Below are 27,946 nucleotides of genomic sequence, written 5' to 3' on the forward strand. Positions count from 1 at the left end.
TAATAACTGCTATTAATAACCCTTTCTTGTGAATGTTGGGTTGCTTATCTGAATAGTTAAATAGGATAGCTTTATATGTAAGGTCCCAAATTTAATCCTTTGTCTTTCCTAAATACAAGATTTAAGAGAAAAACTGATGGAGCTATGGAGAGTTATAGCCATTGTGTTTAAGTAGTATAGGACGGTTGACCAGGTGTATCCAACCTTTTGGCTTGTCTGGGCCGCATTGAGTGAAGAATTGTCTTAGGCCACGTATAAATATATAATATAGTTAATATATACACAATACATAACAAGCTTCCTTCATTTTTAAATATTTTTATTATGATCTTGTGGGGTCCTATTATTAACTTTCTACGGTTGCATACAGTCCATGGGCCGCAATTTGGATATACCTGGTTTAGACCATTGGATTGATTCCACATAAGATAGGTTCTTATGTTCAGATGAAGCCCATTGTTACTCAGATGTTTATGTACAAACATTTCTGACTACAGTCTATTAATGCTTTGTTGACCAAAACATTACTAGCAAATTTCAAGATATATTTGTAATAGGTGTTCATTGATTTATAATCATGCCATACAGATTCAAACTTTAAAAGCCATAATACTGTAGTTAGGTAAGGTGGGAAAAGTGTGATGTTTCCATATAAATGTTTCTCTAACAAAAGTGTTATAGAATGAAACAGATTGCACTCAAGAACCACAGAATTCAATAATACTTTCATTGTGAAATTTGGCAGGCATTAAAGAAGGATGAATGTCTAGTTTTTACAAATAACCTCAGTTTTGGAAATTGATGTAAGTCTTATTGAGAAGCAGTTCTTGATTTGCTCACAGATTATATACCTCTTTAATTTTCTTAAAACAGATGACCTGAGAACCAAATCCACGTAAATCAGTTTCACTTTCCGTGTATACTGTATATGAAAAATAAGGCATTTAAACTGGGAGGCCTTTTTTGTTTTGTTTTGTGTGGTTTAAAAAGAAATGGGTTCTGTAACTTTCTTCTCTTTGACAAAGAATCAGCTACCTGCAAAGCCTCCAATAACTTGGAGCATTAGCGTATTTTCTTTCCCTTTGGGATTTTTGTTATCGCAAAACCTGGAGCAGCTCATGGTAGGTTAGCAATTTGCTTTATTTACCTCATAACGTCTAAAATTTCAGAAGTAAAGAGGTTTCAAATTGCATTTCAGAAGCTGGGAAATCAAAAGGGATGTATGCCCAATGTCAATAGTGTCTAGCATCAAAAACAAGTAATCTGCTCCAAACAGGAAAAGTTAACTTGGATTGGTGATTAATATTCCTTCCTGAGCACCGTCAAACTTCTCATATTCTGAATGAGATTAGAGGAAATGGGAAACCAAGTAACTCTTCTTGCTTGAGTAAGACATCTTGAGTTGCATTGGGTACCCATCCTACCTTTTAACGTATTATTGTCTATTGCAAATTTTAATATGAAATGGAATCTTTTTCTCTTCTTTTTTGACAGGATCCTGAGCCCTCTCTGCTCCCTACAGATCCCAGAACCTCAGCGTCTCCCTTGGAACCTCTTGTGCAGCCCCCAGGCTCTGAGGAGCAGGAAGAGGAGGAGAGGCGTAGTGCCTTAGAAAAGAGTATGTAAGTGATTTTCCTTGGTGCAGTAGCTTACAACCATGACGGGAGAAATGGTCAAAGACAGGACTAGGTGGAAGGCAAATGTAGCAGATGTTGGGATATTGAAAAGCACGGAGGCACAAACTTAATGTGGGTGAAACAAGAGTTATTTCATAGCTTTTATACTCAGGGCATATCCCACAAGTCCTAAGTGTTCATTCCAAACGTGCTATGACTACATGCTATATAGAATCAATTGTTAATTATGCATCAACATTCCTGTAATACTTCAGGAAAAACTGACTGCACGGATATTTGCAGCATACTGTACTTGCTTTATCACATCTTAAGCAGCTTGCAAACAAGGTCCTTTCTCTATGTCATACAAGTCTCTCCTCAGCATAGAGAAGGCTTTAGTGTAGGTCTGTAAATAGCACATGTATGCAGAATAAGGAGATGGGAGGGATGCCGTGCATAAGAAAAGAGGGAACAGGGCTCACACAATGCATTTCCTTCCCCTTAGACACTGCTGCTTCGTCTTGTCTGCAGGTTTGTTCTCAGGGAGTTGATTGAAACCGAGAAGATGTACGTGGAAGACCTGGGCCAGATTGTGGAGGTGCACACATATACATTACACCTTAGACACTAATTCCCTATCAATCAGCGGGCCATCTCCAGATCTTTTGGGATCTTGGGCAAAATATTTTCCATCCTCCAAACAGAATAGATTGCTTGAAACTGCCTGTCTTCTTGCTTGACGAGAGTAGAAGAAAAGAAAAATTAATGCTTGATTCTAATCTTCAGTCTGAAGAGCCATTCAAGTACCTATGGACTGGCCCAAGGCAATCCTGTATGATTTGGGGAATTTGTTGCATTGCCACTCAGGACATACAATGCTCCTTTGAGGTTTGAAAACCCCAGTTTCTTATGAAGAGAGGACTTTCCCTTCAATTTTTTTTCTCCTCTAGTCTGTATCTTGTTTTTTTGAGATGGGCTGCCCATGTCCAGAAGTTCACAGTATATTAAAATTTGACAAATGTTTGTCAAAAGTAGAATCCCAAAGACTCAAAATGACAACTGGTTGCATGCTTTATGGGTACAAAATATTTATTGGCTATTGGGGGAAACATAAAACAGGGTGAGATGTAATATCCTGTCGAGAGCATAGTATTTTACAATACAATATTCTGTTGAATGTCTTAATTGTAAATTTTAACATTGAATCAGCTTGTTCTTTGTGTTTACTTCCATTTTGAACCCTATTTATTTATTTCCATCTCCTATTGCTTGTCTTTCAAACTAGCAACCAGTCCATCCTCTTATGTCTTGACTAATTGTGTACAAATTGTTTGGCGTTCAAACTCAGCTTGAAAAGCCCAGATTTTTAATTCAAAAGTGCCTATTTCAACCCTAACTGTATGTGGGTCAAACGTGAAACAACCTACTTCATTTGGAATTGGAATTAGAATTTAGAAATGGAAATGTTTGCATATATCTCTATATTTGACTGCTGCATATGCAGGGTGAGCAACATTTTTGTAGTCGGGAATTTCACTCATTAAAATCACATTTTTCTGCTAGGCTGGAACTGTTGACTTCTTTTATATCTCTTTTTGAAAATTTGATAAGGTTTTTCTTAAAAGCCAAAATATGTGGGTTCATCCTTTTGGAGGCTTGTTTTGGAAGAAATATATTAGAGAAATAGTGCTAATATTAGCCTTTTAGTACTGAATATCAATGATTTTCCATCAGTTTTCAGCAGCAGAGTTGGGGAATCATTTAGGTTGTCCCAAAAAGGAAGTTGAAGGTTGCATGGGAGCTGCTTTCTCATCCCATTATAGCTTTCTGAACAGCTGAGAATACAGTACTCACTGGATCACTTACTGTATCTGCAACTTTATTATTGACGACTCTATGGTACGGTATTTTAAATGGCTGGCAGAGCAGAACCTCCCTTCACAAAAAATCTTCCTTAACAAGATTTGTGCTTATGCACATTTTTACAATACCAGTTATCTTGAGTTTTCCATCAATGTATCTCAGACAAGCCTGTAATTTCCTGGATGTTGTTTTCTTTTTTCCTCTCCCTCAACCCCAATCCCTTTCTTTTAAAAGTATTGCTAATATATTGGCTACCTTCCAAGTTCTCTGTTAAGAAGTCGGATTTAAGAGATGTTACACGTTTTATCTCATGCTTCAGCAGTTCCTCAACTGTTCTTTAAGATCTGTTGGGTGAATGCCACCTGGCTGCAAAGCCCTGATCTGTTTTGGGGAAAAAAAAAGTATTTATTTTCAATCAATTCTGATTCAGGCAGGGGTACACTTTCAGCAACTTTTAAAGTAAAGACCAATGTGCAAAATTCATTTGATTCATTTGCCAATTTCCCTGATTCCTATAATGACTCCTTTTATATTGTTATCATATAATGATTTCATTGCACTTCTGGCTAATTTTCTGCTTCTTATATTTTTAACTTGTATTAAAGTAATACAAGTGGTTGTGTGTTTAATATCCTTAAACAAGTGGTCTTTCATTTTCTGGATGTTTAAAATATTTTTCAAATACAATTATTTTGCAAAATGTGCATTCAGTTACACTTTTTCTTGAATTGGGCAGAAACCTCCCTTTGTAATAAGAATAATGCTTCCTTTTATACTTTACTGACTTTAATTTTCTGTCTGCTTACTGCTGGTCTGTCTTCTTTCATTCCTCCTCCTCTTCAACTTGTTACCCATTTTATTTGAACTTCTATTACTACATACCTAAAATGAATTTGTATTTTAAAGTGTCCTCAGTTCATTACTGCCAATGAGTTATTTCTAGCTGAACTCTCATAGTTTTGCCAGAATTCAGATTTTTCAGGTTTATAGTCAAAGCGCTATAGTCAAAATGGTTTAATGGAAAAGCGAGGGTAGTACAGAAATAATTCCTAAACTGGTGAATACCATGAAATGGAAGAAAAGTTAGTAGTAATGTGTGTTCCTTGCTTGTCAGTCATCCTCATATTTTCTGAAGACCTTGAAAAAGAGCACCTGTTTGCTTCTTATTGTGCAGTTCAACTGGGTGCTTCTTTTCCCAAATTAATAAAAGCACTAGCGAGGGAATATAAATCTCTCAACATAGTACAGTACTCCCCAGATATTTTGGTTTTAAACTGCAATAATCTCTTTACTTTGAGATACTGTTAACTGGACTAATGGGAGTTAAAGTCCAAGCAAAATATCACAGATGCAGAATGCCTATCTTACTATGAGATAAAGGCTTACATTCTAGGTAAGGATTTTTGAGTTCATAATGCTTGGTATAGACTTGGTATTTGTACCATGTTCAAGGTAAACAATGTGATCTTTATTTTAGCAGGTCAATGTATTGTTAACCATTTCTCTCTAAAGGCATCTTACCAGCCCCAAAATCTTCTTCTGTGACATTTCATTGATGAAATGGGCAGACTTTTTTTTTAAATGGAATTGCTTAACTCTGCTCTCATTGAGGAATCTGTGATGTGTTTCTGAATATCAGGGATTCTCAGGGTTTCCTCAAAACCCAGAACACCATAGTTGCTATAAATAAGGTCTTTGCCCATGTACTCCCTTTCTCCCAGTTACCAAGTCAGAGCCCATCACTCTAATTTCTGTCAGGACAGGAATCCTGTCTTAATTCCTCCTTCATTCACTTCTTCCATGTTTTAAAGAAGAAGCAAAATAGTTCCTCTAGCCTATTCTTCTGATTTTGCAGGGCTATATGGTGACCATGAATACCCGTGGCATCCCTGAAGGTATGAAGGGCAAGGATAAGATAATCTTTGGGAACATCCACCAGATCTATGACTGGCATAAAGAGTGAGTGAACAAGCAAACAGTCGTTTCTGGGTAGAGCATGGCATGGGGTAACTATATTTCCTGAGAATGGAGCTTTCTATTGAAAGGTAGAACTTTCCAATAATTAGGCCAAATTGCTATAATGGGAACTGTATTCCAGTGGCCATATTTGGGAGAAGTCTAGTGTAACTTTGGATTATGACTTGGCAACTGTTTCAAGGGCTAATATTGACTCAGTGATTACCTAACTAGGTTAATGTGGCCAATGTGAAATTAGCAAGATAAGGGACAAGAACTACAATGGGCCACTATCTTATGGCTGAATGGATTACTGATCCTCTTTCCTTTCTTTCCCCAAAGAATCTGGTCCTGAGAAGGACTCCTATTTCTTAGCCTCATTTTGAAAAGCACTTTGATTTAAGTCTATAATATAAAAGCCGGGGGGGGGGGGAAATGGGAAGATGGGATAAGGGCACATATCTCATGGATACCATATCTGCTCCCTCTCCTCCCCCAACTGCAGTTATTTACTCAAGCAGCTGGAGAAATGTCTGGAGGACCCTGATCTTCTGGCTGAGCTGTTCATAAAGCACGTGAGTCCCTACAATTGCTATAAGGAGGGTAGAAGAGCTGTCAAAATAGAAGCAGAATGATTAAATGAAATTTCTGAATCGAGGAGCATATGGTTTTGGTTTCTAAAGACAGAGACAAAACAATTATCCTGTTTATCTGCATTAAAACATTTTCAGAATGGCATTGTCAGAAGCAGAATGCTGACCTAGATGGAGCTTCAGTTTGATTGAATCAGCTAATTCCTCTGGAAAGCATGTCCCATAGCCCCATTAACTCAGGGATTATGCAAGTTTAAGCATAAAGGAGGAAATCTGTTACTCAGCTTAAAAAAGCTAGATGCTCTAATGATGATGATATTGATCCCTTTTTCTTATCAAGCATTTGTTAGACTGATCTATGGCATATTTGATAGAAGAGATTTTTCATTGTCTTCTAGGAGTATTGGTAATTATTGTCCCACTTCTGGTGATCATAGCATGATCACAGTGCAAGTGAAATGAGGTATAGAGTTGCAAAGTGAAATGTTATTTACCTGTGGCACAGATTTCCCCACTTTGTTGGATTTTAAATCTCATAATCCTCAAGCATCATAATTTTTGGCCATTCAGTTGGTGATTATGAGAGTTACCAATTATATGAAGATTGGAGAAAGGAACATTCTTCTGACAGAATGAAGGTGGAATTGACTATCCCATATCAAAGGCTGCATCTGTCCCAGTCAATTCACAAGTACAGCATAGGTGGCACCATGCTCAATAGTAGTAACTGTGAGAGGGACCTCGGAGTCCTAGTAGACAATCACCTAAATATGAGCCAGCAGTGTGCTGCAGCTGCCAAAAAGGCCAACAGTGGTAGGCTGCATTAACAGAGGGATAGAATCAAGATCAGGTGAAGTATTAATACCACTCTTCAATGCCTTGGTAAGGCCACACTTGGAATACTGTATCCAGTGTTGGTCACCACGATGTAAAAAAGATGTTGAGACTCTAGAAAGAGTATAGAGAAGAGCAACAAAGATGATTAGGGGACTGGAGGCTAAAACATATAAGGAACGGTTGCTAGAATTGGGTATGTCTAGTTTAACGAAGAGAAGGACAAGGGGGGCCATGATAGCAGTATTCCAATATCTCAGGGGCTGCCATAAAGAAGAGGGAATTAAGCTATTTTCCAAAGCACCTGAAGGCAGGACAAGAAGCAACGGTGGAAACTAATCAAGGAGAGAAGCAACCTAGAACTAAGGAGAAACTTCCTGACAGTGAGAACAATTAACCAGTGGAACAGCCTGCCTCCAGAAGCAGTAAATGCTCCAACACTGGAAGTTTTTAAGAAGAGACTGGACAGCCATTTGTCCAAAATGGTGTAGGGTTTCCTGCCTGAGCAGAGGGTGGACTAGATGATCTCCAAGGTCCCTTCCAACTTTACTACTATTAATATTACTATGCTGCACAAGACCATTTAATAAAACAATTTCAGTATACAGTAATGAAGAAGTCTGGACACTATAAATTTTAAAAGCACCTTTGAAAACTAGGAACGTTGCTGCCTTAGAACCGATAACTTTGTACTTTTTTTTTTAAAGGATTCCATTCTAAATAATATCAAACTCCAAAGAGAGGAGGGATGCCATGAATCATTCACACCCTGGTTGGATCTTGTTTTCCACAAAATTATTTTGTTGTTGCTCCAGTGAATTTCCATGATCAACCCATAATTGTAAAAGGAAAATTTGTTAAAATCATATGTTTTTCCTAGCCTACTATTTGACTGTAGCAATTCAACAAAATAAGCTCCTGTAATTGAACAAAATTGACTGTAATCATTCAACAAAACAAGCTCTGATTCCAAATAAATGTATGTTATATACGTGTGTGTGTGTGTGTGCATGCACACACACATGAGATCAGGAAAAAAATATTATGTTTATTTCTTAGTAAGTATGTATATTCAATAGTACAACCACAAGCTGTGAACTATAAGCTATGAAAATTATACATGCATTTACTTATAATTTGCTAGAAGAAACTAATTCTGAGTTCCCCAAAGCATAATTGGAAGCATTATAGAAGTAAATGCTGGCTTAAGCATAGATAATGATGAAACAATAAAAATGTCTCAAGGGCAAAGACAGCATGTGTCATAAAATAAGATTTTCATCAGAATTAGTAATTTGTATAAATTGCTCAGGAGGCCTGGCTCTTTAACATACGTGTTGTTAAGTTTTATCCAAAGTGTTCAACTGAATTGTTTCCCTGTTGTATTCTAGGAGCGTCGTTTGCACATGTATGTTGTTTACTGTCAGAACAAACCCAAATCTGAGCATATTGTTTCTGAGTTTATTGACACTTACTTTGAGGTAAGGGGCTATGTGCCTTGACTGCTGCTTTGTTCTTTCTTTTTGCCCTCAGCCTCTGCCACATAACTTGCTTGTGTCTCACTCATCTCCTGCCAGCATAAGGGACCCTTGATCTTGTGCTGTTGTGTGCCCCTCTCTGAGCCAATGCAGATGAACTCCAGGCAACCTCTTTGGTCCGGTCACCTAATAGCTCCCTTCTTGAGGAAAAGCATTTGTATGGAGCCAGTGCCACCCAACACATCTGCCTCTTCTTGCACACTACCACACATTCATCTAAATGTGGGTAGGCAATGATTTGTGAAACCCATGGGAATAACTCTAGGCATCTGTTAGCCATAATTGAGGTGAGAACTCCTGGTTGAGGAAGACTTTAAAAGCCATGTACCATCAGAGGTTGCCTGTATTAACTCTTTAAATTGGCATAAGGAGTAGATGAGCAGCTGGTTGACTGGCTCCAGGCTACAGAATTGTCTTTTCTTTCAGAAATACCTTTCTTTGAGCTAAGTGGGAAAGAAAGGTCTTTTAAAAGAATGATGAATTTGCTATCTCTGGGGTCCTTCTGCTCAGAGATAAAGAATAATAGACTGCAAATGTTCTTCTATACTAACTTCCATTCTAAATATGTAAATGTGTGAAGCTGCTTTTAAATGTTAGCTTTTTTTTTTTTTTTTTTGGTCCCATCTTGCTTTCCCAAGTCTCTAAAACTAGTCTTTCCCTTGCAGGTGTCCTTTTAAAGCATGTCACATTTTGTGTGGTATCTGTATAGCATGCACAGTCAATCTCCCACACATTTTTTACAGACTTGGCTGTACATCATTTTCTCTTTTCCAGGAACTGAAGCAGGAGTTGGGGCATCGCCTGCAGCTCAATGATTTACTTATCAAGCCTGTACAGCGGATCATGAAATACCAACTGCTGCTCAAGGTGCTGAAGCAGAAAGTGGATTGTTGCTCTCCAAAGCTAAGGCAAAAAGACTAATCTCCAAAGGTCCCCAAATCTGAAGGCAATTCCAGCAGGGAAGAATCTGTACACGTATTTCCTGTTGATCTTTAAAGAGCAAGCTTCCCATGCCTGTTGTTCTCCAGATGGCTGAAACTCCAATTGCCTTAACTCCCATTAATTACATGAATGCCCATCTGGAGAGTACCAGGTTGGAGGTGGCTGCTGTAGAATCCAGAGGAAAGCAGTTGGTGAAAAGGGATTCCTAATAGCATCTGGGTTTTCTCTGGGGCAGTAGGCCAGTGAAATGTCACAAAAGGAGTGGCCACTCCAACTGGTGGTGTTCTGTCACCCCCTACTGGACATTCATTCTATCTAGTCCGCAGAGAGAACAATAATTCAGGCTGAGGGCAATTCCACACTGTAGTCTAAGCCACTTGTTTCTTATGCCAGCTTCAGACATTCTACTCTAGACAAGGGCCACTCCAAGTTCCAATTGGTCTTTTTGTTTTAGATTTTTTTTAAATCCCACCTTTATTATTTTTGCAAGTAACTCAAAGCAGCCAACATACTTAATACAGCACTCCTTCCTCCTCCTATTTTTCCCACAACAACTCCTCTATGAGGTGGTTTGGGCTGAAAAAGAGTGACTGGCTCAAAGTCACTCTGCTCACTTTCATGCCTTAAGATGGGACTCCTTCAATGAGGAAGATGCGTGGTTTAAAAATGTAATAAATTAAGTCACCATCTTCTGCTTTGTTGGTTGGATCCTGTGAGTACTACTGTACTAGTGCCTGCCTTTTCGCTTTAGAGATTGCTTCCTTATGCCTTGCCTTTGCTTCTTCAGAAGTTTGCATGCATAAATGCCTCCACCTTTCCCTTATCAGATTATTTCCTTTGACACTAAATGCAGATGCTATGATACCTTTACAGCTCCAATGATACAATGATACAGCAGGGGCTGGTCTTAGTCATGTTATCTGGAGCGAGTTTGAGCATGTGACCCCTGATGAAGTGGACAAGGCCGTGAGGGCAATGAATGCCGCCACCTGTTTATTGGACCCGTGCCCCTCCTGGCTGGTTTCTGCCAGTAGGGAGGTGACACGAGGCTGGCTCCAGGCGATAATCAATGCTTCCTTGATAGAGGGGTCTTTCCCGCAACCTTTAAAGGAAGCGGTGGTGAGGCCCCTCCTCAAGAAGCCTTCCCTGGACCCAGCTGTTTTGAAGAACTTTCGTCCCGTCTCCAACCTCCCCTTTGTGGGGAAGGTTGTAGAGAAGGTGGTGGCGTCTCAACTCTTGCGATCCTTGGATGAAACCAATTATCTGGACCCTTTTCAATCTGGTTTCAGGCCCGGCTACAGCACTGAGACTGCTTTGGTCGCACTGACCGATGACCTCTGGCGAGCCCGGGATAGGGGTCATTCCTCTATCCTGGTGCTTCTTGACCTCTCAGCGGCTTTCGATACCATCGACCATGGTATCCTTCTGCGTCGTCTCGGAGAGGTGGGGGTGGGCGGCACCGTATTGCGGTGGTTCTCCTCCTACCTCTCTGACAGGTCGCAGTCGGTGTTGGCGGGTGGACAGAGATCGACCCCTAGGCGCCTCGATCATGGGGTGCCTCAGGGCTCGGTCCTGTCCCCCCTCCTTTTTAACATCTACATGAAACCGCTGGGTGAGATCATTCGGCGACACGGGGTGAGGTATCATCAGTACGCGGATGATACCCAATTATATATCTCCACCCCGTGTCCTTTCAGTGAAGCAGTCGACGTGATGTGCCGGTGCCTGGAAGATGTGAGGGTCTGGATGGGGGTGAACAGGCTTAGACTCAACCCTGACAAGACCGAGTGGCTCTGGGTCTTGCCTCCCAAAGGCCAACTGGATGGTCCATCTTTAGTCCTGGGGGGGGCAAATTTACCTCCCTCAGTGCAGGCACGCAACTTGGGTGTCCTCCTGGACTCACAGCTAAATCTGGAACAACATCTATCGGCTGTGGCCAGGGGGACCTTTGCCCAGGTTCGCCTAGTGCACCAGTTGCGGCCTTATTTGGACCGGGAGGCTTTACTCACAGTCACTCATGCCCTTGTCACCTCAAGACTGGATTACTGTAACGCACTCTACATGGGGCTACCCTTGAAGAGCGTTCGGAGGCTGCAGTTGGTTCAGAATGCAGCCGCGAGAGCGATTGTGGGCGCGCCAAGGTACGCCCACATGTCACCTATCCTCCGCGAGCTGCACTGGCTTCCTGTGGGTCTCCGGACGCAATTCAAGGTGTTGGTTATCACCTTTAAAGCCCTTCATGGCATAGGGCCAGGTTACTTACAGGACCGCATACTGCCGCACAGCTCCCAGAGACCGGTGAGGTCCCATAGATTGGGCCTCCTTCAGGTCCCGTCGGCCAGACAATGTCGGCTGGCGGGCCCTCGGGGAAAGGCCTTTTCTGTGGTGGCTCCGACCTGGTGGAATCAACTTCCCCCCGAGGTTCGAACTACTCCCACCCTGCCGGCCTTTAAGAAGGCCGTTTAAACCCTCCTGTTCCGGCAGGCCTGGGGCTGATGTCCCCGGGGGGCCGGGATATGATCGGACTCGTGGTATGACTGTTTTATTTTATTGTTTTATCATTGTTTTAACTTTGTACGCCGCCCTGAGTCCTTTGGGATTGGGCGGCATATAAATATTTGAAAATAAATAAATAGAAATAAATAAATAAATCATCAACGCAATAGGGAAAAGGGTTGTTTGCATCTACATTTCTCTACAGGACTATGGAATCTGCAGCAAGGAAGAACTGATTATTCAGCTTCACAGAAGTAAAGTAGCAATGTTTCTACATTGCATGTAAAGATGATCAAATGAAATGAAAGGCAGGAAAGGAAAGGGAAGGGAAAGCTCAGATGCTGGAATACTAAGGGCAGGACCCCCCAGTGGAGGAGAGGCAGTGTACCAGGCACCAGAGCCAATCAGAATTGCTCTTAGAACAAAATGGAGCATGGAGACCATCTTCTCCAAAGAATCCAGGATGGCTTGAGTTTGAAAACAGCAGTTTTGAATTGAAGATGGAAAACTTGAGAATGGGGTGCATTTGGAATGGAATTCGAGTGGAAGGAAGACAGTCATCCATTCCTGCATTCAGAAAGTAATGAGTCGCCTGCATTAGTGATGGGCCAAACAGAAAGTATGCCCAGTTCAGACATTAATGACAACAAATTTGAATTTGTCATCCTGTCTACGTTTTTTACATCAACTGTCTCTTGACTTTTGCCACCATTTTTAATCCTCCTCCTCCTCCTCCCCCTCCTCCCCCTCCTCCTCCGGTGGCCTCAACCATTGTTGATGGTGTTGTAATGTATCTTTGATGTTGTCTGTCCATCTTCTTCTGGGTCTACCTCATGTTCTTCGGCCTTCTCTTTTTGTATATGCCATATTTCCAATTCCCTGAATACTAAGGCCTTTAAAGGATAGCACTGTTGGTTTTTGTTTCCTTTGGATAAAGAGAGCCCTGGATGTTTTCTGTTTTTGGAATGGTGTGTTATATACACAAATACAGGCAACACAACTTAGAAGCCAGATAAGCAGATATCCATCTGAGCCAGATTCCCATAGAGGAATTATTACAACATTATTGCTCTCCCTCCTGCTCTGTTGTTCCAACTAAAAGCTGCTTTGGGCCCATTTTTTGTTAGGTACTGCTGTCAACCCTATACCTACCCCACTGAGTTATCCTAGAAGCATTAACATTCTTTTTTTTTCTATTTAGAAGAAAAGTCACTCACCGATTTCCCCAAAAGTTCAGTTAAACTGAAAGCCAGCACATAATTTTGTTAAAGCAAGGTTGCTTCTGTTGCCTCTAGTACTATAATAAACAAACCTAGAAGGGGGTAGAGATTCAGTTCCTCTAAACAAAGGAATTAATTATGTAAATTAGAATGTAGATGTGATTGGATATAACAGTACAAGTGTATTTGTTTGGGTGTAGCAACACATGATGTGTTTGGAGAGGTCAATTGTGGGCTAGATTCTATTAGGCAATGGGAGCAAGTACTATAAAGACAATGATGTATTTGAGAAAACAAAGAGGCAGTATTTCAGGCAGGGAACTTCTTTTATGTATTTATTTTCTAATGGTTTTACTTGCCTGAGCCTTTTTCATCTTTTAATATCTTCTAAATTTATTGATATCACTCAGGTTGTTGAGTATTTTATGGCAAAGCTAACAGGTTTTAGTGTTTCCCAGGACCCTGGGAATATAATTTAGAGAAGGGGATGCTCTGAAAGAATTATATTTTCTCTTACATTAGTCCAGTTATACAAGCTTGCATTTTTTTAAAAAAAAAATTATTGTTCATCTTTAGAATTTTAATTTCAGTGTTCTCAAGATTAATATAGTTTAATGTGTTTTGTCAAGATAGTCACAATGTGATGAGTGTGATTATGATTTGAAAAACTGGCAGATGTAAAAAAAATCCTCAATATTTTTGCTCCAAATGGCGTTACCTCTGCACAGTACGTGAATGTACACAAATGTCCATGTAGCTGATTTAAAAGTTGGGAAATTGATCCAGTTATAGATTCCTGCCTAATGGGAATGTTGGCCTTTATGCAAACAAAATACACAGCGGTGAGGTTTTGTAATGGCTCTGCTGCTGCCAACGATCTTCGGATAGGATACAATTTAGTTCTAAATCATGACTCATCTCTTCTCGAAGGAGATTGGAGTTTATATCACTCTTGCCACATTTGGTAGCCTTCAAATGTGTTGGATTGTAAGCTTTCATCAGTGGTCATGCTGTTAGAGGATTGTGAGTTTAGTAGATGCTGAGTGCAAAACAGTCAGTTATATTCCCAATGTATTTGAAGGGGACACCAAATTGGTGTAAGCTGATGTAGGTAAGTCATAGAACAATGGTTACTAGGTAATGGTAACAATGGTAACTATAGAACAATGGTAACAATGGATGGAACTCATGAGCAACTAGCTCCTGTTACTCTCTTTCTCTCCCTTATAAAAACACTTATTCTTCCCCTCTTTTCTTTCTCTTGCTCTCTCCAGGATTTCCTGAAGTATTACAGCAAAGCTGGGAAGGACACGGAACAGCTGGAGGTAGGAGTTGAAACCAATGAGAGCTATCATAGAGCCACTGTTCCTATATAAATAATCTTGATATTACACTATTGCTTTTGAATGAAAAACTACAGTCTCATGGGTCAATTGAAATATCATGTGGATTGGCTGGAATACCACCCAGCGTTTACAAGATTGACAGCTGTGAGAAGATTGGCAGATGGAGAATCCACATCCTATATCAGTTATTGTATATTTGATATACTGTATCTTCAGATCTCAGGCCAGTGAAGCCTTCTATATGACTAGCAGATCTTATTTTGTGATTTCCCCTCAATTTTCCCTCGCCTTTGTAGTTTAAGATGTAGAATAAAAGGTTATTATAGCTCATTGATGAGCCCTGAAATTGATATATCCAGTGGCATCAGTCTTGGAGAATCCAGTACATCTTCTGTAGCCTCATTCTCTACATTTGAATTTCAGAAAGCTGTAGATGTTATGTGCTTTGTTCCCAAACGCTGCAACGACATGATGAATGTGGGACGTCTTCAAGGCTTTGAGGTAAATTCTGAAGATCAGTGTCTGGTTGGAGACTCTTAGTTCTGATTTTTCTGATTAGCTAGCTCAGTATAGTAGACAGCATTGAAACGATTCTCTTCTTCCACCGCCCTCCCCCCTATCATCACTCTAGTCTTACAGTGATAGGAAGGCTGTACATCTTCAAGGAAGGGTCTTAATTGGTTATTTCTGAAGAATCTCAACTTCAATACCGATTTACTTGGGTATGTGAGCCTAAAATATAGGATATCATATGGGTGGGGGAGGGCAAGATTTAGGGACATTTTGGCCAGAAGGAAAATTTAAGATAGATGTTTTGAAATGCTTGATGGTGCAGTTGTTGAAACTACCACTTCAACTATAGTGGCATGTGTGAATGCTGTCCCAAGCTACCTTTTGGAAAATTGTTGACAGGGAAAGCTTCCATTTTGGCGGGAAAGAACCTTTGACATAGAGCAGCATTAAAAGGGTGTGCTAGGCCGTACTAACCTTCAGCTCTCAGAGTAGGGTAATTTTATGCCATTTAAACAGTTGAATAAATTGCAGGTTACTTTTTTTCTTTAGGGGAAGCTGACTTCTCAAGGGAAACTGCTGCAGCAGAACACTTTTTTGGTAATAGAGCAGGCAGGCGGGATCCTGGCCCGGGCTCGTGAGCGCCGCATCTTTCTCTTTGAGCAAATTGTTATCCTAAGTGAGACCCTGGAGCGAAGGCGTGGTCCATATGCTGCCCCAACATATGCCTTTAAGAGCAGCATCAAGGTATTCCAGAGTTAACAGTGGGGAACTGAGCTACATTTAAACATCTGGCACTTAACTCATAAGGGACTTTACAGTGAAAATGTTCCATATCCAAAATTAGGTGTCCCATCTTTCTACAGGGGCCTGGTCTGTTTGTATACTGTAATATCACATAGTAAATTTGGTATGCTGTTTGATATATGCAGATATCTGGACTTACAGCTGCAATTCGAGAATATGTGGATAATACTAATAGTAAACAGTACAGCAGATCTAATGGAAAAAAGTAATATTTGTTTGATTTCCATGCCTTACGCCAATCAATGAATGTAGCTTCTGTTTGCATCAGGATATAACCATATAACCAAAAAGCCATACAATTTCTGTATTGGCAGCCAAAAAATAAAAGATGATGTTGAGACTGGGGTTGTAATACTGTACTTTAAACACTTGTAATATATCACTGTATGGCACATGTTTTATGTTTTATGAATTGGAATAAGCTAAGTCTAAGTCTTCTCTCAAAAAAATAAGTAAAGACTTGTATTTACTTGACTGCTGAATCTCTTCCTCTCTCTGAGTGCCTATTTTATTAATATAATTTTCTTGCTTTTTAGCACTGTTGCCTGGGAAAAGATACCATACTCATGTGGTCTGGATTAATCCTGGGCCAATTTCACTTTATTGTCTTTATTTAATCTAGTGTCTCAGTTGCAGTCACAACTCTAGGTTGATCCATTATCCATTTCTCTTCCAGGTAAGCTCTTTGGGCCTGGAGCCTTGTGTGGACAATGATCCCTGCAAATTTGCACTGATCTTTCGTGGCGCAGAACGGGGCACCATCCGTTATGTACTGCAGGCAGAAACACCGGAGATTGCCCAGGCCTGGGTGACTGACATTAACCTCATCTTGGAAACACAACGTGACTTCCTTAATGGTAGGAGTAAAAACATAGCTGCCTACCAATTTTGGCCATTCAAATCATGCATTTGGAAACTGCCTTTTAAACTTTGCCCAATCTTCCTCCATGGCTTCAGGATTCCTTACATCACATTCTCAGCTCATCATGTGGACTGGATAGGATGACAACTATGAAATTTCCACACTGCTTTGTGGAAATATGGGAAACAGTAGTTCATAGATAAGAAGGAAAATTTCAAATTGTAATTTGAGTTAGAGGCTTTAAAATAATATAGTAAGTTTTGGCTTTTGCGGAATTTGATATATTTTGGATTAAACGCCCAGAGACTAAAACATATGAATAACGGTTGCAGGATTTGGGTTTGGCTAGTCTAAAGAAAACAAAGACTGGGGGGGGGGACATGATAGGAGTATTCCAATATTAGAGGGGCTGCCACAAAGAGGAGAGGGTCAACTTATTTTCCAAAGCACCAGAGGGCAGGACAAGAAAAAATGGATGGAAACTAATCAGAGAAGCAACCTGGAATTAAGGAGAAACTTCCTAACAGTGAGGACAATTTACCAGAGGAACAGCTTGCCTTCAGAAGTTGTGGGTGCTTCATCACTGGAGGTTTTTAAGAAGAGACTGGACATTCACTTGTCTGAAATGTTACAGGGTCTTCTACTTGAGCAGGAGGTTGAACTAGAAGACCTCCAAGGTCCCTTCCAGCTCTATTCTGATTAACTGATCTTGTATTTCACCAAGTCTCATAATTTTGATCCAGGTACTGTTTCATCAATGAAGGGACTGTTTAATTCTCCCCTTATTAATTATTTTGCTTTTTTTATTCTTGACCTTCAATATCATATATATCAGTTTCTTATCTCAATTTTGCAGCTTTTTTTCTTTGCCACAGCAGTACCTAGGTTGATCACTGTAGGCAGAAATTGGGCTTATTTCTCAGGGAATCCTTCTAATAGGTAAGGAACCAGGGCAACAGTTCCATCTCAGCTTGCTGCCTACATGCTGGTTTTCTACTCCTAGGAAAGTTTTTGTTATTCACAGATGTGATTCCCACTTGTCAATTCGTCTATAACTTTCATTCTAATAAGATCAGGTCTTAATGAAAGTGAACAAAGAAGCAACAAACATATCTCACAAGGGGGTGTTTTGATTTGTACAGATCAAACACAGTACAAAACACATTTGAAGGAAGGGAGCCCCAGAATCCCAAATGGAGGTCGTTCTACTCATTACATAGAACGTGGAGGCAAAACCTGCAAGTTTGCTTATGCTGCCTTTTCAATACTTCCAATTTTTTAGTTGGAATATTTACTTTTAATTTTAAAATTTAGAAATTATCTGAGTCCACAAGACAGTAGGCAACTAACAACTTTTAACAACAAGAATGATAAAGAAGCAAAAATCATTGACATACAAACAAACAATTCATAACCAATGACAAATCCTACAAAGGCTTGATACTATTCCTATTTCAAGGCCTGGGGAAACAGCCTGGTTTTCTGTCAATATTGACTGGAACCAACCACAAGAAAGAAGAACCTCTAAACATGGTATCATGATATCAAAATCACTGACAGACCAAGGAGCAGATGCTTGCTTAGCAAGGCCTGAGCCATCTTAAACAGAGCCTTTGGGAGGCTAATGGTATATGCAATAAATGTGAAGAAGTAATACCATTATACTATTCTTATGCTTCATCAGATTATAATAAAATTAGCACAATAAAGAAGTAATCTTATATTAAGCTCTGTAGTGTCATTGATATTAGGTATTTCCCCCCCCCAAAAAAATCAGGAAACATTGTGCAAATAAGCACAGATATATATGTCTAAACAAAAACAATTTATATCTTTATAAATTGATTATAAATCTTCCTGGTCATATGATATAGTTAACATTTCAGTTGTTTATAAAAAAATTGGCCTTCTGAATAAATGAGAGCCAGAATATAACAGCTCTTCTCTAAATATTACACTGCCATGAAAATAGTTGATAAGGAGTGCATTTCAGTATAATAAATCCCCTATTATTTTGGATTGGTGACAGCAAGTGTTTAAAGTACATTTATTTATTTCCAAATTAAATTTGCTATTTCTAATCAAATAAACCTGGTTTCAGCACATGAAGCCACAGCAATATAATATGGATTCCCAGAGGAGTTTGTTTGTTTATCTATTTATCTATTTATTTATTCAACTTGTATACTGCCAAATCAATTTATCTGACTAAAAAGCTTTTAGAAAAAGTGAGGCAGAAATGAAGAAAATCTGAGGAAAAAGTTAGTTTTAAAGAATAGCACAGAAAATTAGAAACCATAGAGAAAATAGGTGCGTAGAAAAAAGAAGAAAATTGATACAATAGCACTTAGATTTATATACAGCTTCATAGTGCTTTACAGCCTTCTATAAGCGGGGGCCCTCATTTTACTGACCTTGGAAAGATGGAAGGCTGAATAAACTTTGAGCCGGTCAGGATTGAACTCCTGGCAGCGGGCAGAGTTAGCCTTCAATACTACATTCTAACCACTGTGCCACAACGGCTTTTTGATTTAACAAAACTTAATTCCATTTCCTGGACAATAAACAAAGCTAGCTTTTTTTTTTTTAATGTGAGGACAAATGGTTTTATGTTATAAAACCAGCATGAAAGGTATGAGACTGTTACTGACTAAAAAAAAAGAGTAGTTAAAGAAATGAAATATTTATAAATATTTTCAGGGAACAGAACAGGTTAAGGAAATAAAAGCTGAAAGAAAAGAGAATAAAACAAAGAAAATTCAAATGGCTTTGAGATATAGAGGCTCACCATTATGAAAAAGAAATATTGCAAGTTAAACTTCAACTGAACGATACCATTAGGTTTTATCATGTATGGTTGTGGAAGATCCTAATCCATACATCTTTCTGTTGGTTTTTAATGGAACGTAAGAAACAAGAACTTAATGATATTCATACTATGTTTGATTTGAGGAGAGCTGGCAGATATATACAACAACTTTTCTGAAGAACAAGTGCTTTGAATGTCTTTAAACCAACTATGTGCAAGAGGTTTACATTTTTTTCAGCAACTTTAAATACACAATAGTTGCAGAAGAGTTACATAGAGGACAAGTTATACTGTAACTGTGGTAAGAAAAGGATCATGTGAAGACTATTATTTTAGGTAGCCCATTCTGGCCAAAAAAAGGAAAAGATAGTACAATTGAAGTATGCAAATATGGGCTTTTAATTATGAAATGTGATGGAATTGACAAATAAGAGAATCCCAGTTTGAGGAAATGAGAAACATATCTGCCTCCTTGTCTGCTTTATATAGAAAATCAGTGGATAGAAAAAATATCTGTATTGACAGACAAATTAGGAAACTAAAACCCTTTTGTATCACCAGTGGCAAGTCTCTCAGTGAAAGGAGAGGAAAAGGAGGGTTGCTTGAAAGAACTATAATACAGTGCAGCATCAATTTGTACCATTTATTATAGAAGGGTTACTGTGGGTCCCAATACTAATCCTTACCAGGAGACAACAGGGATTATTAGATTGGATAACTATATTCTTGATCATTGTATCCCTGATTCAGAACATGGGCTGAAGCTAAAGAAAAGGTAGGTTGTCTAAAGGAATCAATTAAAAAAAAAAAAGAAACTGAGGAAAAAACTATTAAGAAAAAAGTAGCTGTCAACTGGATATTTGGGGGGAAAAGAAATACTTGTGGTTTTGGTTGCTGCAGAACATGCAGGCCTACTTCAGTAACAGAGGTATTAATAAAATCTGTGGTTGAGGCAGGAGAAGAAAAACATTATGCTCAACAATTTCTGCTGTTAAAAAAATGGAACGCCCTGCTGAAAAGGCAAACCAGCCAGCCACAGTTGTAGTTGGGGGGGGAAAAAAATCAAAGCCATCTCTACAGAAATTGATTGGGAAAAAAAGGAAGAATTTAGAGAATCCTTGAGCTAAAAAAAAAAAAAAAAAAGCACTGCCTTTCCAAAGGAAGTTATTTCTCTGGGTGATGTCAACCAATGACATAAAATAAAATCTGAAATTGCTGCTGAGGTAGAAAGAAAAGAAAGGATGATTGGATAAAACAGGATTTGAAGGAGATACAAGGGAATGCAGTGTAGCTACCTTGGCTCTGACAGTAACTCTGGTTTGTAGATTGTCTAACTTTTCACATGGTATTAAAAGTGCTAGAACTCAGCAGTCCTATTTGGGCAAACAGTTGATGGAGTTACAGACACTTTCCATATTGTTAAAGAAAGAGGGAAACTGGAGAAGAAAGAAGAGGAGGAAATATAAATCTGGCTAGATTTTTTGAGAATTCCAATTGTTTTGGGTTGGAGGGCAATGACGTTTTAAACTATATTTATCCCCAAAATTATGCTACTTCAGATCAAATAAACCCAATCTCACCAAACATGCCAGCAACAAGAAATCTATTGTTAAAGTCTAAGAAAAGTTATTTTATTTTTATTTATCAATTTTCTATATCACCCATCTCGCCTAAGTGCCTCTGAGCAATTTACAGAATGATCACTCAAAAATGATCAGGGTTCTCACTCTCCAGCCTTCTCCAGTAGCCACCTCAGTACATTAGTCAGGGGAGCAATTGGTAGATGATGTTAGGGTACAGATAAGCCTAATCTATGATGGCTAATTCAGACAGGCAAATCATCATGTAGTAATTTTACTCAATGAAATTACCTCTTGGTTCAGAAAGGGTTTCTTGTTATTCTCGCTGAACACCATACAACTTCTTTTTGGCATGTACATTATTTTATGTTCCCAGGTTGACCCCATTGTTCAAAGTCTGTTCCTATTGTTTTTTTCCCTTCCCAGCACTGCAGTCGCCCATAGAGTACCAGCGTCGGGAGAGCAAAACCCACAGTCTAGGACGAACGGGGGCTCTGCACCACTCACTGACAGGTGGCTCAACTCGGCCCTCCTCCTCAACCTCCATGGACCAGAACAAGGGATCCAGCCTCCAGGCCCACAATGCCTCCCTGCCCTCCCTTTATCTTCCTGGTCCAGCCCCATCTGACCCCCTCCCCTCTGTCGAGGTAAGGCAAGAAGGTCATCAGTCGGGCTCCCACCTCAGATAGTATAGCAATTTGGTGTGTGTAGCTGACACAGATTTTCTACTTTGGAGAAGAAAGCTTAACGTTCGATGCAGTAATTTGATTTAATTAAGCAGTAGCGATGAGCCTACTCAGAATTTGAATGCCCAAAATAACCATTATATAAAAACAGCAATTCATAATTAAAATAATTCTATCCTGTCTGTTGCTTGAAAGAGGTTGTGAACAGGCTGCCATAAAGACAAAACAGTTTCTTGCTCCATTCCTAATCAATGTAATTTTGTAAAATTTCCATTATTGATGTGAAAAAAAGAAATAGGAGAGGAGGTTATTGGCCATCTTTTAATAGAGCAACTCAACAAATAATGAGGAACTGGGGCCATTTACTTAATATGTTGCTCTTTCCTAAGAAAACTGTCCTAAAGATAATTATAGTGAAAGATACCATGGAAGTATTGAAAATAAACACTAATATATTTGGCTACCATACATCATTTTATTTAGAACAACTCAGTAGGGTCAAAGGACTCTGAACCTGTGCCCAGTGTACGTACAATATATATGTTTATCTGTCTATGAATTACAACTGCTCTGTCCAAATGCTGAGAGTTGGAGATGATGGAGTCATAGTCCAATGAAAAGGATGTCAGGTTGAGAAAGACCTAGAGGAGGACTTCTTAACTCTGTTCCAGCTCATCTAAGATGAGATGACTTCTTCCTTTTGTTAAGGAAAGGCCATTCAGATGAACAGAATGGGTTTTCGTGGTCTCCCAGAATGGGCAGTTAAAAAAATAGGAAAAATGAGTGAGTGAGTGAGTGAGTGGGTGGATGGATGGATGGATGGATGGATGGATGGATGGATGGATGGAATCCATGCCCCAAGCAACCCAATTTTTTGTTTGTTTGGTCCATCCTTGAGGCAGAGATACCAGAAGAACCAGAACAGGGCAGGTGAGAGTATATTGTCTGCTGTTGCTACTAAACAATTATTATTTAGTATCATTCACTGAATATACAAGGGAAAAATCTTTGCATGCACATATATAGCAAAGTGTTGATTTACCTATCAGAGTGTTAGGGAAGAGGGACTGAGAAAAGGTAACTTTAGAGCAGATTAATTGATGTAGATAAACCAGATGCATGTATTGTGAGGCCATTCAGACAATGATTATTATGTGTTTACTGGTCATTGATCATTTGACATCTTTTTAAACATCTATTTGATCCTTCTATTTATTAAATTTGTATGCTTATGCTTATTAAATTTATATGCTTATATTTATTAAATGTATATGCATGTAGGCATAATAAAAGGGAAAGACTTGGGGACTGTTTTTTTTTAATCTGTGAGATCAGTTGATTCATTAATTCATTAGATTAATGGAGTCCATGCTTCTCATCTTGAGAGCAATCAAAATATGTGCTAAATTAATGATGGTTTCAGTGAAGCTATGAATGGTATGACATATCTTCAGCGCAGAAAACCATCATGTCCTTTTAAGAGTAATTTCTTATGTCCAGTGCTAAATGTAGTACTCATCCCCAAAATGCTCAGCTTCTGGTTTGTTTTTCTGTACTGTTTCTCTCCAAATTAATCTCTTCATCCCACCTTTCACTGACAGCCATCTCACAGCCAAAGCTCTCCAGGGCCTGAACCTGCTCACATACCTTCTCAGCAACCTGATACGCAGCTCTCCAGTGTCCCTCAGCAAGAAGCCCAGCAATTGGTGAGTTCTTGGTGAGTTCAGAATAATCACAATGATCAGATTATTCTGGTTCCGTTGAATTTCCCTTGTAAAATTATCTCCTTTCCCTTTTGCTGGAGCTTAAATTTCTACCTGCATGTGTGCACACACACATACAGTATGTACTCATTGGTCCTTGACCTTTGGCATGTAACCAGTGTTTTGTTTTGGGAGAGGGTAATTGTAAAGAACTTTCCCCTCCCCCTTTGGGATCTTGGTAAGCACAATCACTGCAGACAGCAACGATAAACAATTGAATCCAAGTTTAAATGCAGTTGCCCCTTCAACATATTTCTCAGTTTAAGCGTGTTGTTGATCAGTACAATTTTCACAACTAATATAAGCAGAAGGTTTGTAAAAATTAGTAATCAGATAACTACCAAAAACAATCAGATTATTCTGGTTCCCTTGAATTTCCCTTGTAAGTCTAGGAAGAGTTCCCAATGTGGGAAAGATAAAGGGAGAGGTAGCAGGCAAACAGGAGCAAATAAAGTAATTAGCTGTAGAATAGAAAAAACGTTGCATGTTACGTGCACCCACATGCACACACATATACCCTTTGCTCACTTTGCCCAGTTTACACACTGAGATTCTCTTTGTCTTCTATTTTATAACCTAAAATATTGGTCTTGCGACAATTGGCTTTTATCAATCTCGTAATGGAATACAGGTAATCCTCGACTTACAACCATTTAATTAGTGATGGTTCAGAATTACAACGGCACTGAAAAAAGTGACGTAGGTCCATTTTTTCCACACTTACAACCATTATAGTGTCCCCATAATCATGTAATCAAAATTCAGATGCTTGTCAACTGGCTCATACTTAATGGTGGTTGCAATGTCCAGGGGCCATGTGATCACCTTTTGACATCTTCTGACAAGAAAGCCAATGGGAAGCAAGATTCTCTTTACAATCATGTTAGTATTTTAACAACTCTGGCAAACAAAGTCGTAAAATGGGGCCAAACTCATTTAACAATGATCTCGCTTAACAACAGAAAATTTTGAGCTCAATTGTAGTCATACGTTGAGGACTATCTGTATTCTTCCATTTACAAGACAAAACTGAGATTTAACTACCGTGGCTGTTCTTAAGCAGCTCTTGATCATGGAAGCTCATGTCTGCACTCGGTGCTGTTATCCCTCTGTAATACTTTGAACTTCTTCTGATCTTTGGCACATTATATAGTCCACCCTAGCATGATGTTGCACTTTCATGCATTCAAATGGACTGTACGTATTAAATTAGACTGGCTAGCCATAATGGAGTTCATTAAACTCATTATCCAATGATCACCAGGAAACGCCCTTTGTTGCCTAGAAAAAGTTGCATTCTGATCAAACATGGGTTCTCTCTAGTTTATGGTTATGCCATGAGAATGCAAATAGCCAGAATCTTGTACATCCCCACATGACTGAAATGCAGTAGCATTCACCATTTCTGATTATCAAATTGAGGAAATGACTCATAATTCTTATGGATTCGTTTTTCTATGAATAATTAGTAACTTACAGGGGTTAAAAGATTAGATGATTTGCAAAAGCAATAGATAGTACCTGGGCCATTTCTTTTCTGTTATTCTTTTTCTCCTCTCTTTTAATGTGTCAATAATGTATCAAGAAAAACTAAACATGTAGGAATTGCTTCTGTGTAAACCCCCGTGAGACTGGTCTGTTAAGCCTATTTTTAAAATATCAAAGCACCCACAATTTTACTGATCAAAATGACACTACAGGCTACCTCAGAGGGCAAGACATTCAGGTATTAATCTCATCTGCTAGGCATGTTATTTCTTAGGAATCTGCTACTCATGGGTCTCCCACCAGGTAAAGTTCAGCCGCTCACTTCTGTCAACAGAATTTGGTTCTTTTGCCTGATTCATTTCTTTTTTCTATGAAGTTGGATTGTGATAAATAATATTTTTCATGATCGCATATCATAATAGCAGGGGTTCCCAACCAGAAGTTCTTGCACCCCCTGTGGGTGCAAGACAGTATTCCAGGGGGTGCGAAAACTTGGGTTTTCAAAATTATAATGTATATGCATAATTCGTTGCCTTTATTTTGAACGCTTGTAAGGGGTGCAAGAATATATCAGAAGCGTTCTAGGGGTGCGGGGTATAGAAAAGGTTGGGAGCCGCTGATAATAGAATGGCAAGGACTCCACTAAAAGCTTTGACACTCTGTCCCCCTTTCTTCCAACTTTTTCTTCTCTACTATCCAGGCATGGAGACTACAAACCAAGGAAATATTTGCACCCAGGTGCACTTTGTACAACACACATATGTATTAGCAGGTAGAGAAGCTACTGCTATAAACTACATTTTCAACTTCTGGCCATTAAAACCACACTAGGTTCTCGTACAATGTTTTTTTCCCCTCTCATTTACTTGTAATTTTCTTTAGTTGATGTGTGTGTGTGTGTGTGTGTGTAAAAATATGAGCAGTCATTATACGTCATAGTTTTTCTACGAGTTATTATGTAGATAAAAAGTTCCTAGACAGAACTGTCTCATTTCATACACAGTCATCCGTCCCGGAGAAAAGAACTAGAATTTGGTAACACCTATTTGGACTAACAAATGTTATTAAAAAGTGTCATTTTTGTGAGCTGTAGCTCATTTCATCAGATCCATAGAGAGACCAGACTGATGTAGGATTAAATTGCAGTGAGTTGCGAGAAAGAGGTGAGTGAGAAAAGGGAGTAGAAGATGGGTTGATTATGCAGGTGCAAGTAACATAAGAAGCAGCTTGCAAATAGCTTATCACTTAGGCTTTTGATACCCATCATTTCTCTCTATTATATACATATAAAGTTAAATGGATACACTACATATTATTATTTACATATATTTTGTACATTTTTGTCAGGGAAGTGATACCCAGTAGTTTCTTGATTTCACTTTTACAATTCCTTTTTGTTGAGGAACTGGAGGTGGCATACATTGTTTACTGCTATGTAGTCATTATTATTCATGCAACAATCCTGTGAGTGCAGTTAGGGTAAAATACTCACCTAAGGAACTTCATGGCTAAGAGTGGATTTCTCTTCTCCTAGTTTAATATTCTTGACCACTTCACTATACCATCTTTCGAGTTTGCAGAGGATTTATTGTGTGCTTAAGAGATTCAAGAGACTTTGGTTGCACTTGCAGTGACGCTACAATTGTCCCTTTGTCTTTGGGACAATCATATAGTAAATATTGAAGATGCTGCTACTGATACATTTCTTGCTCTGATAAAATGGCTGATAGAAAAGTGTAGATCATTGCAAGTAGGGTCATTATTGTTATAATTAGCTGAAGGAAGGTAAATCGTAAATCAATTATATATATATGTGTGTGTGTGTGTGAGAGAGAGAGAGAGAGAGAGAAATATGCTTAGATAACATGTCTGCCTACAACTATCAAAATTTTGTATTTAATTCTCATTTTAAAATAATAGTATCAAATCCCATTTTGTGAGACTGGAAACAAAAGGTGATTTTTCATATTCTAGAAATAGGCTTTGGGGAGACAAAATATTGGATGGTCCCAAACCTGGACTAATCTAACACTTAAATTTGTATATTGCTTCACAGTGCTTTACAGCCCTCTCTAAGCAGTTTACAAAGCCAGCATATTGCCCCCCCCCCCCCAACAATCTAGGTCCTCATTTTACCAATGTCAGAAGGATGAAAAGCTGAGTCAACCTTGAGCCGGTCAGGATCAAACTCCTGGCCAGTGGGCAGGCTGCAATATTGCATTCTAACCACTGCTCCAGCATGGCTGTTAATATAAAATATGGTTCACATGCTCTAATATAATGAAATTATGCACAATGTATGCAGATCAGAGTGCAGCTTTTCTTAAGGAGGAATTTGGATTGCTTTGCTTGACAAATTATTTTTTTTCTAAACATACTGAATGAGCCTGGCAGAATGTTCCTGACAGCAGCAGTTTTGGAAAAGATTTCTGTAGTTGATCATCTCTTTGTCCCCCCCCCCCAATTAGGTCCTGATTGAAGATGATGCCAGGCTGCTGCTCCCCGATCCTGAGGTCCCAGAAATTAACGTTCCTCAAGGCAGCGCCCAACTTGCCAAACTTGATGAGGATGAACTGTGACTCTTGGACTGCAGGATGGCCTCTGTCAGGCAGGCACTTCAGCTGGGGATATGTAATGCCTCTCCCACATCCCTCCTCCCTCTCTTTGGCTGCTCTGGAGGAAAAAGAAATGTGGCGACAGCAGGATGGAAGGTTTTGCTGTCCTCTGATCCTGCTCAAAATGCCCAGACTTCACCCCCTTCCTTGAATGGGTGCAGGACCCCATATTGGGAATGGAGCGTACTGCTGAAGGCCCTTCCCTAGACTCCAGTATATGCATGCTGTGGGGCTCTAGGGGCTTTACGTGGGGGCTCTTGGATGAGGGGTTTAGATTATGTGAAATGAGAATATTTTGTTTGTTGTAATAAAGATTTTAATTAAAACTAACAAGGAAGTGAATTGCACCACACAAAAACTGCACAGGCGTCATGAAAAGCTGATTTCCACAGCTTTCTTCATGAGGCGCTTGCGGGCTGCAT

General features: G+C 39.3%; 1 protein-coding gene across 5 annotated transcripts; it reads left to right on the forward strand.

Moving 5' to 3' along the window:
- Positions 1 to 1,491: 1,491 nt before the first annotated feature.
- ARHGEF25 (Rho guanine nucleotide exchange factor 25) lies at positions 1,492 to 27,854 on the forward strand. Of its 5 annotated transcripts, none has more exons than XM_039332741.1 (13): positions 1,492 to 1,622; positions 2,122 to 2,214; positions 5,335 to 5,438; positions 5,941 to 6,010; positions 8,254 to 8,343; positions 9,175 to 9,267; positions 14,333 to 14,383; positions 14,828 to 14,905; positions 15,467 to 15,661; positions 16,398 to 16,578; positions 21,399 to 21,619; positions 23,260 to 23,364; positions 27,378 to 27,854. In XM_039332741.1, exons 2-13 carry the CDS (start codon positions 2,182 to 2,184, stop codon positions 27,486 to 27,488), a joined length of 1,332 nt encoding a protein of 443 aa, XP_039188675.1. In that variant the 5' UTR covers positions 1,492 to 1,622; positions 2,122 to 2,181; the 3' UTR covers positions 27,489 to 27,854. The 5 variants fall into 5 exon arrangements, with proteins under 5 accessions (XP_039188675.1, XP_039188677.1, XP_039188679.1 ...); XM_039332745.1 differs by having other exon boundaries at positions 1,498 to 1,622; positions 2,148 to 2,214; positions 23,260 to 23,375; XM_039332742.1 differs by having other exon boundaries at positions 1,500 to 1,618.
- The last annotated feature ends 92 nt before the right edge of the window (positions 27,855 to 27,946 follow it).

Source organism: Crotalus tigris, unplaced genomic scaffold (assembly GCF_016545835.1).
Source record: "Crotalus tigris isolate CLP2741 ecotype Arizona unplaced genomic scaffold, ASM1654583v1 scf7180000024462.759394, whole genome shotgun sequence".
Classification (NCBI taxonomy): Eukaryota; Metazoa; Chordata; class Lepidosauria; order Squamata; family Viperidae; genus Crotalus; species Crotalus tigris.

Bases quoted from the DNA above. Each gene is read 5' to 3' on its own strand.
- ARHGEF25 (XM_039332741.1), top strand. From the start codon at position 2,182: ATGTACGTGGAAGACCTGGGCCAGATTGTGGAG. The intron at 14,384-14,827 runs GTAGGAGTTGAA...TTTGAATTTCAG, and splicing joins AGGACACGGAACAGCTGGAG to AAAGCTGTAGATGTTATGTG. The intron at 15,662-16,397 runs GTATTCCAGAGT...TTTCTCTTCCAG, and splicing joins CCTTTAAGAGCAGCATCAAG to GTAAGCTCTTTGGGCCTGGA.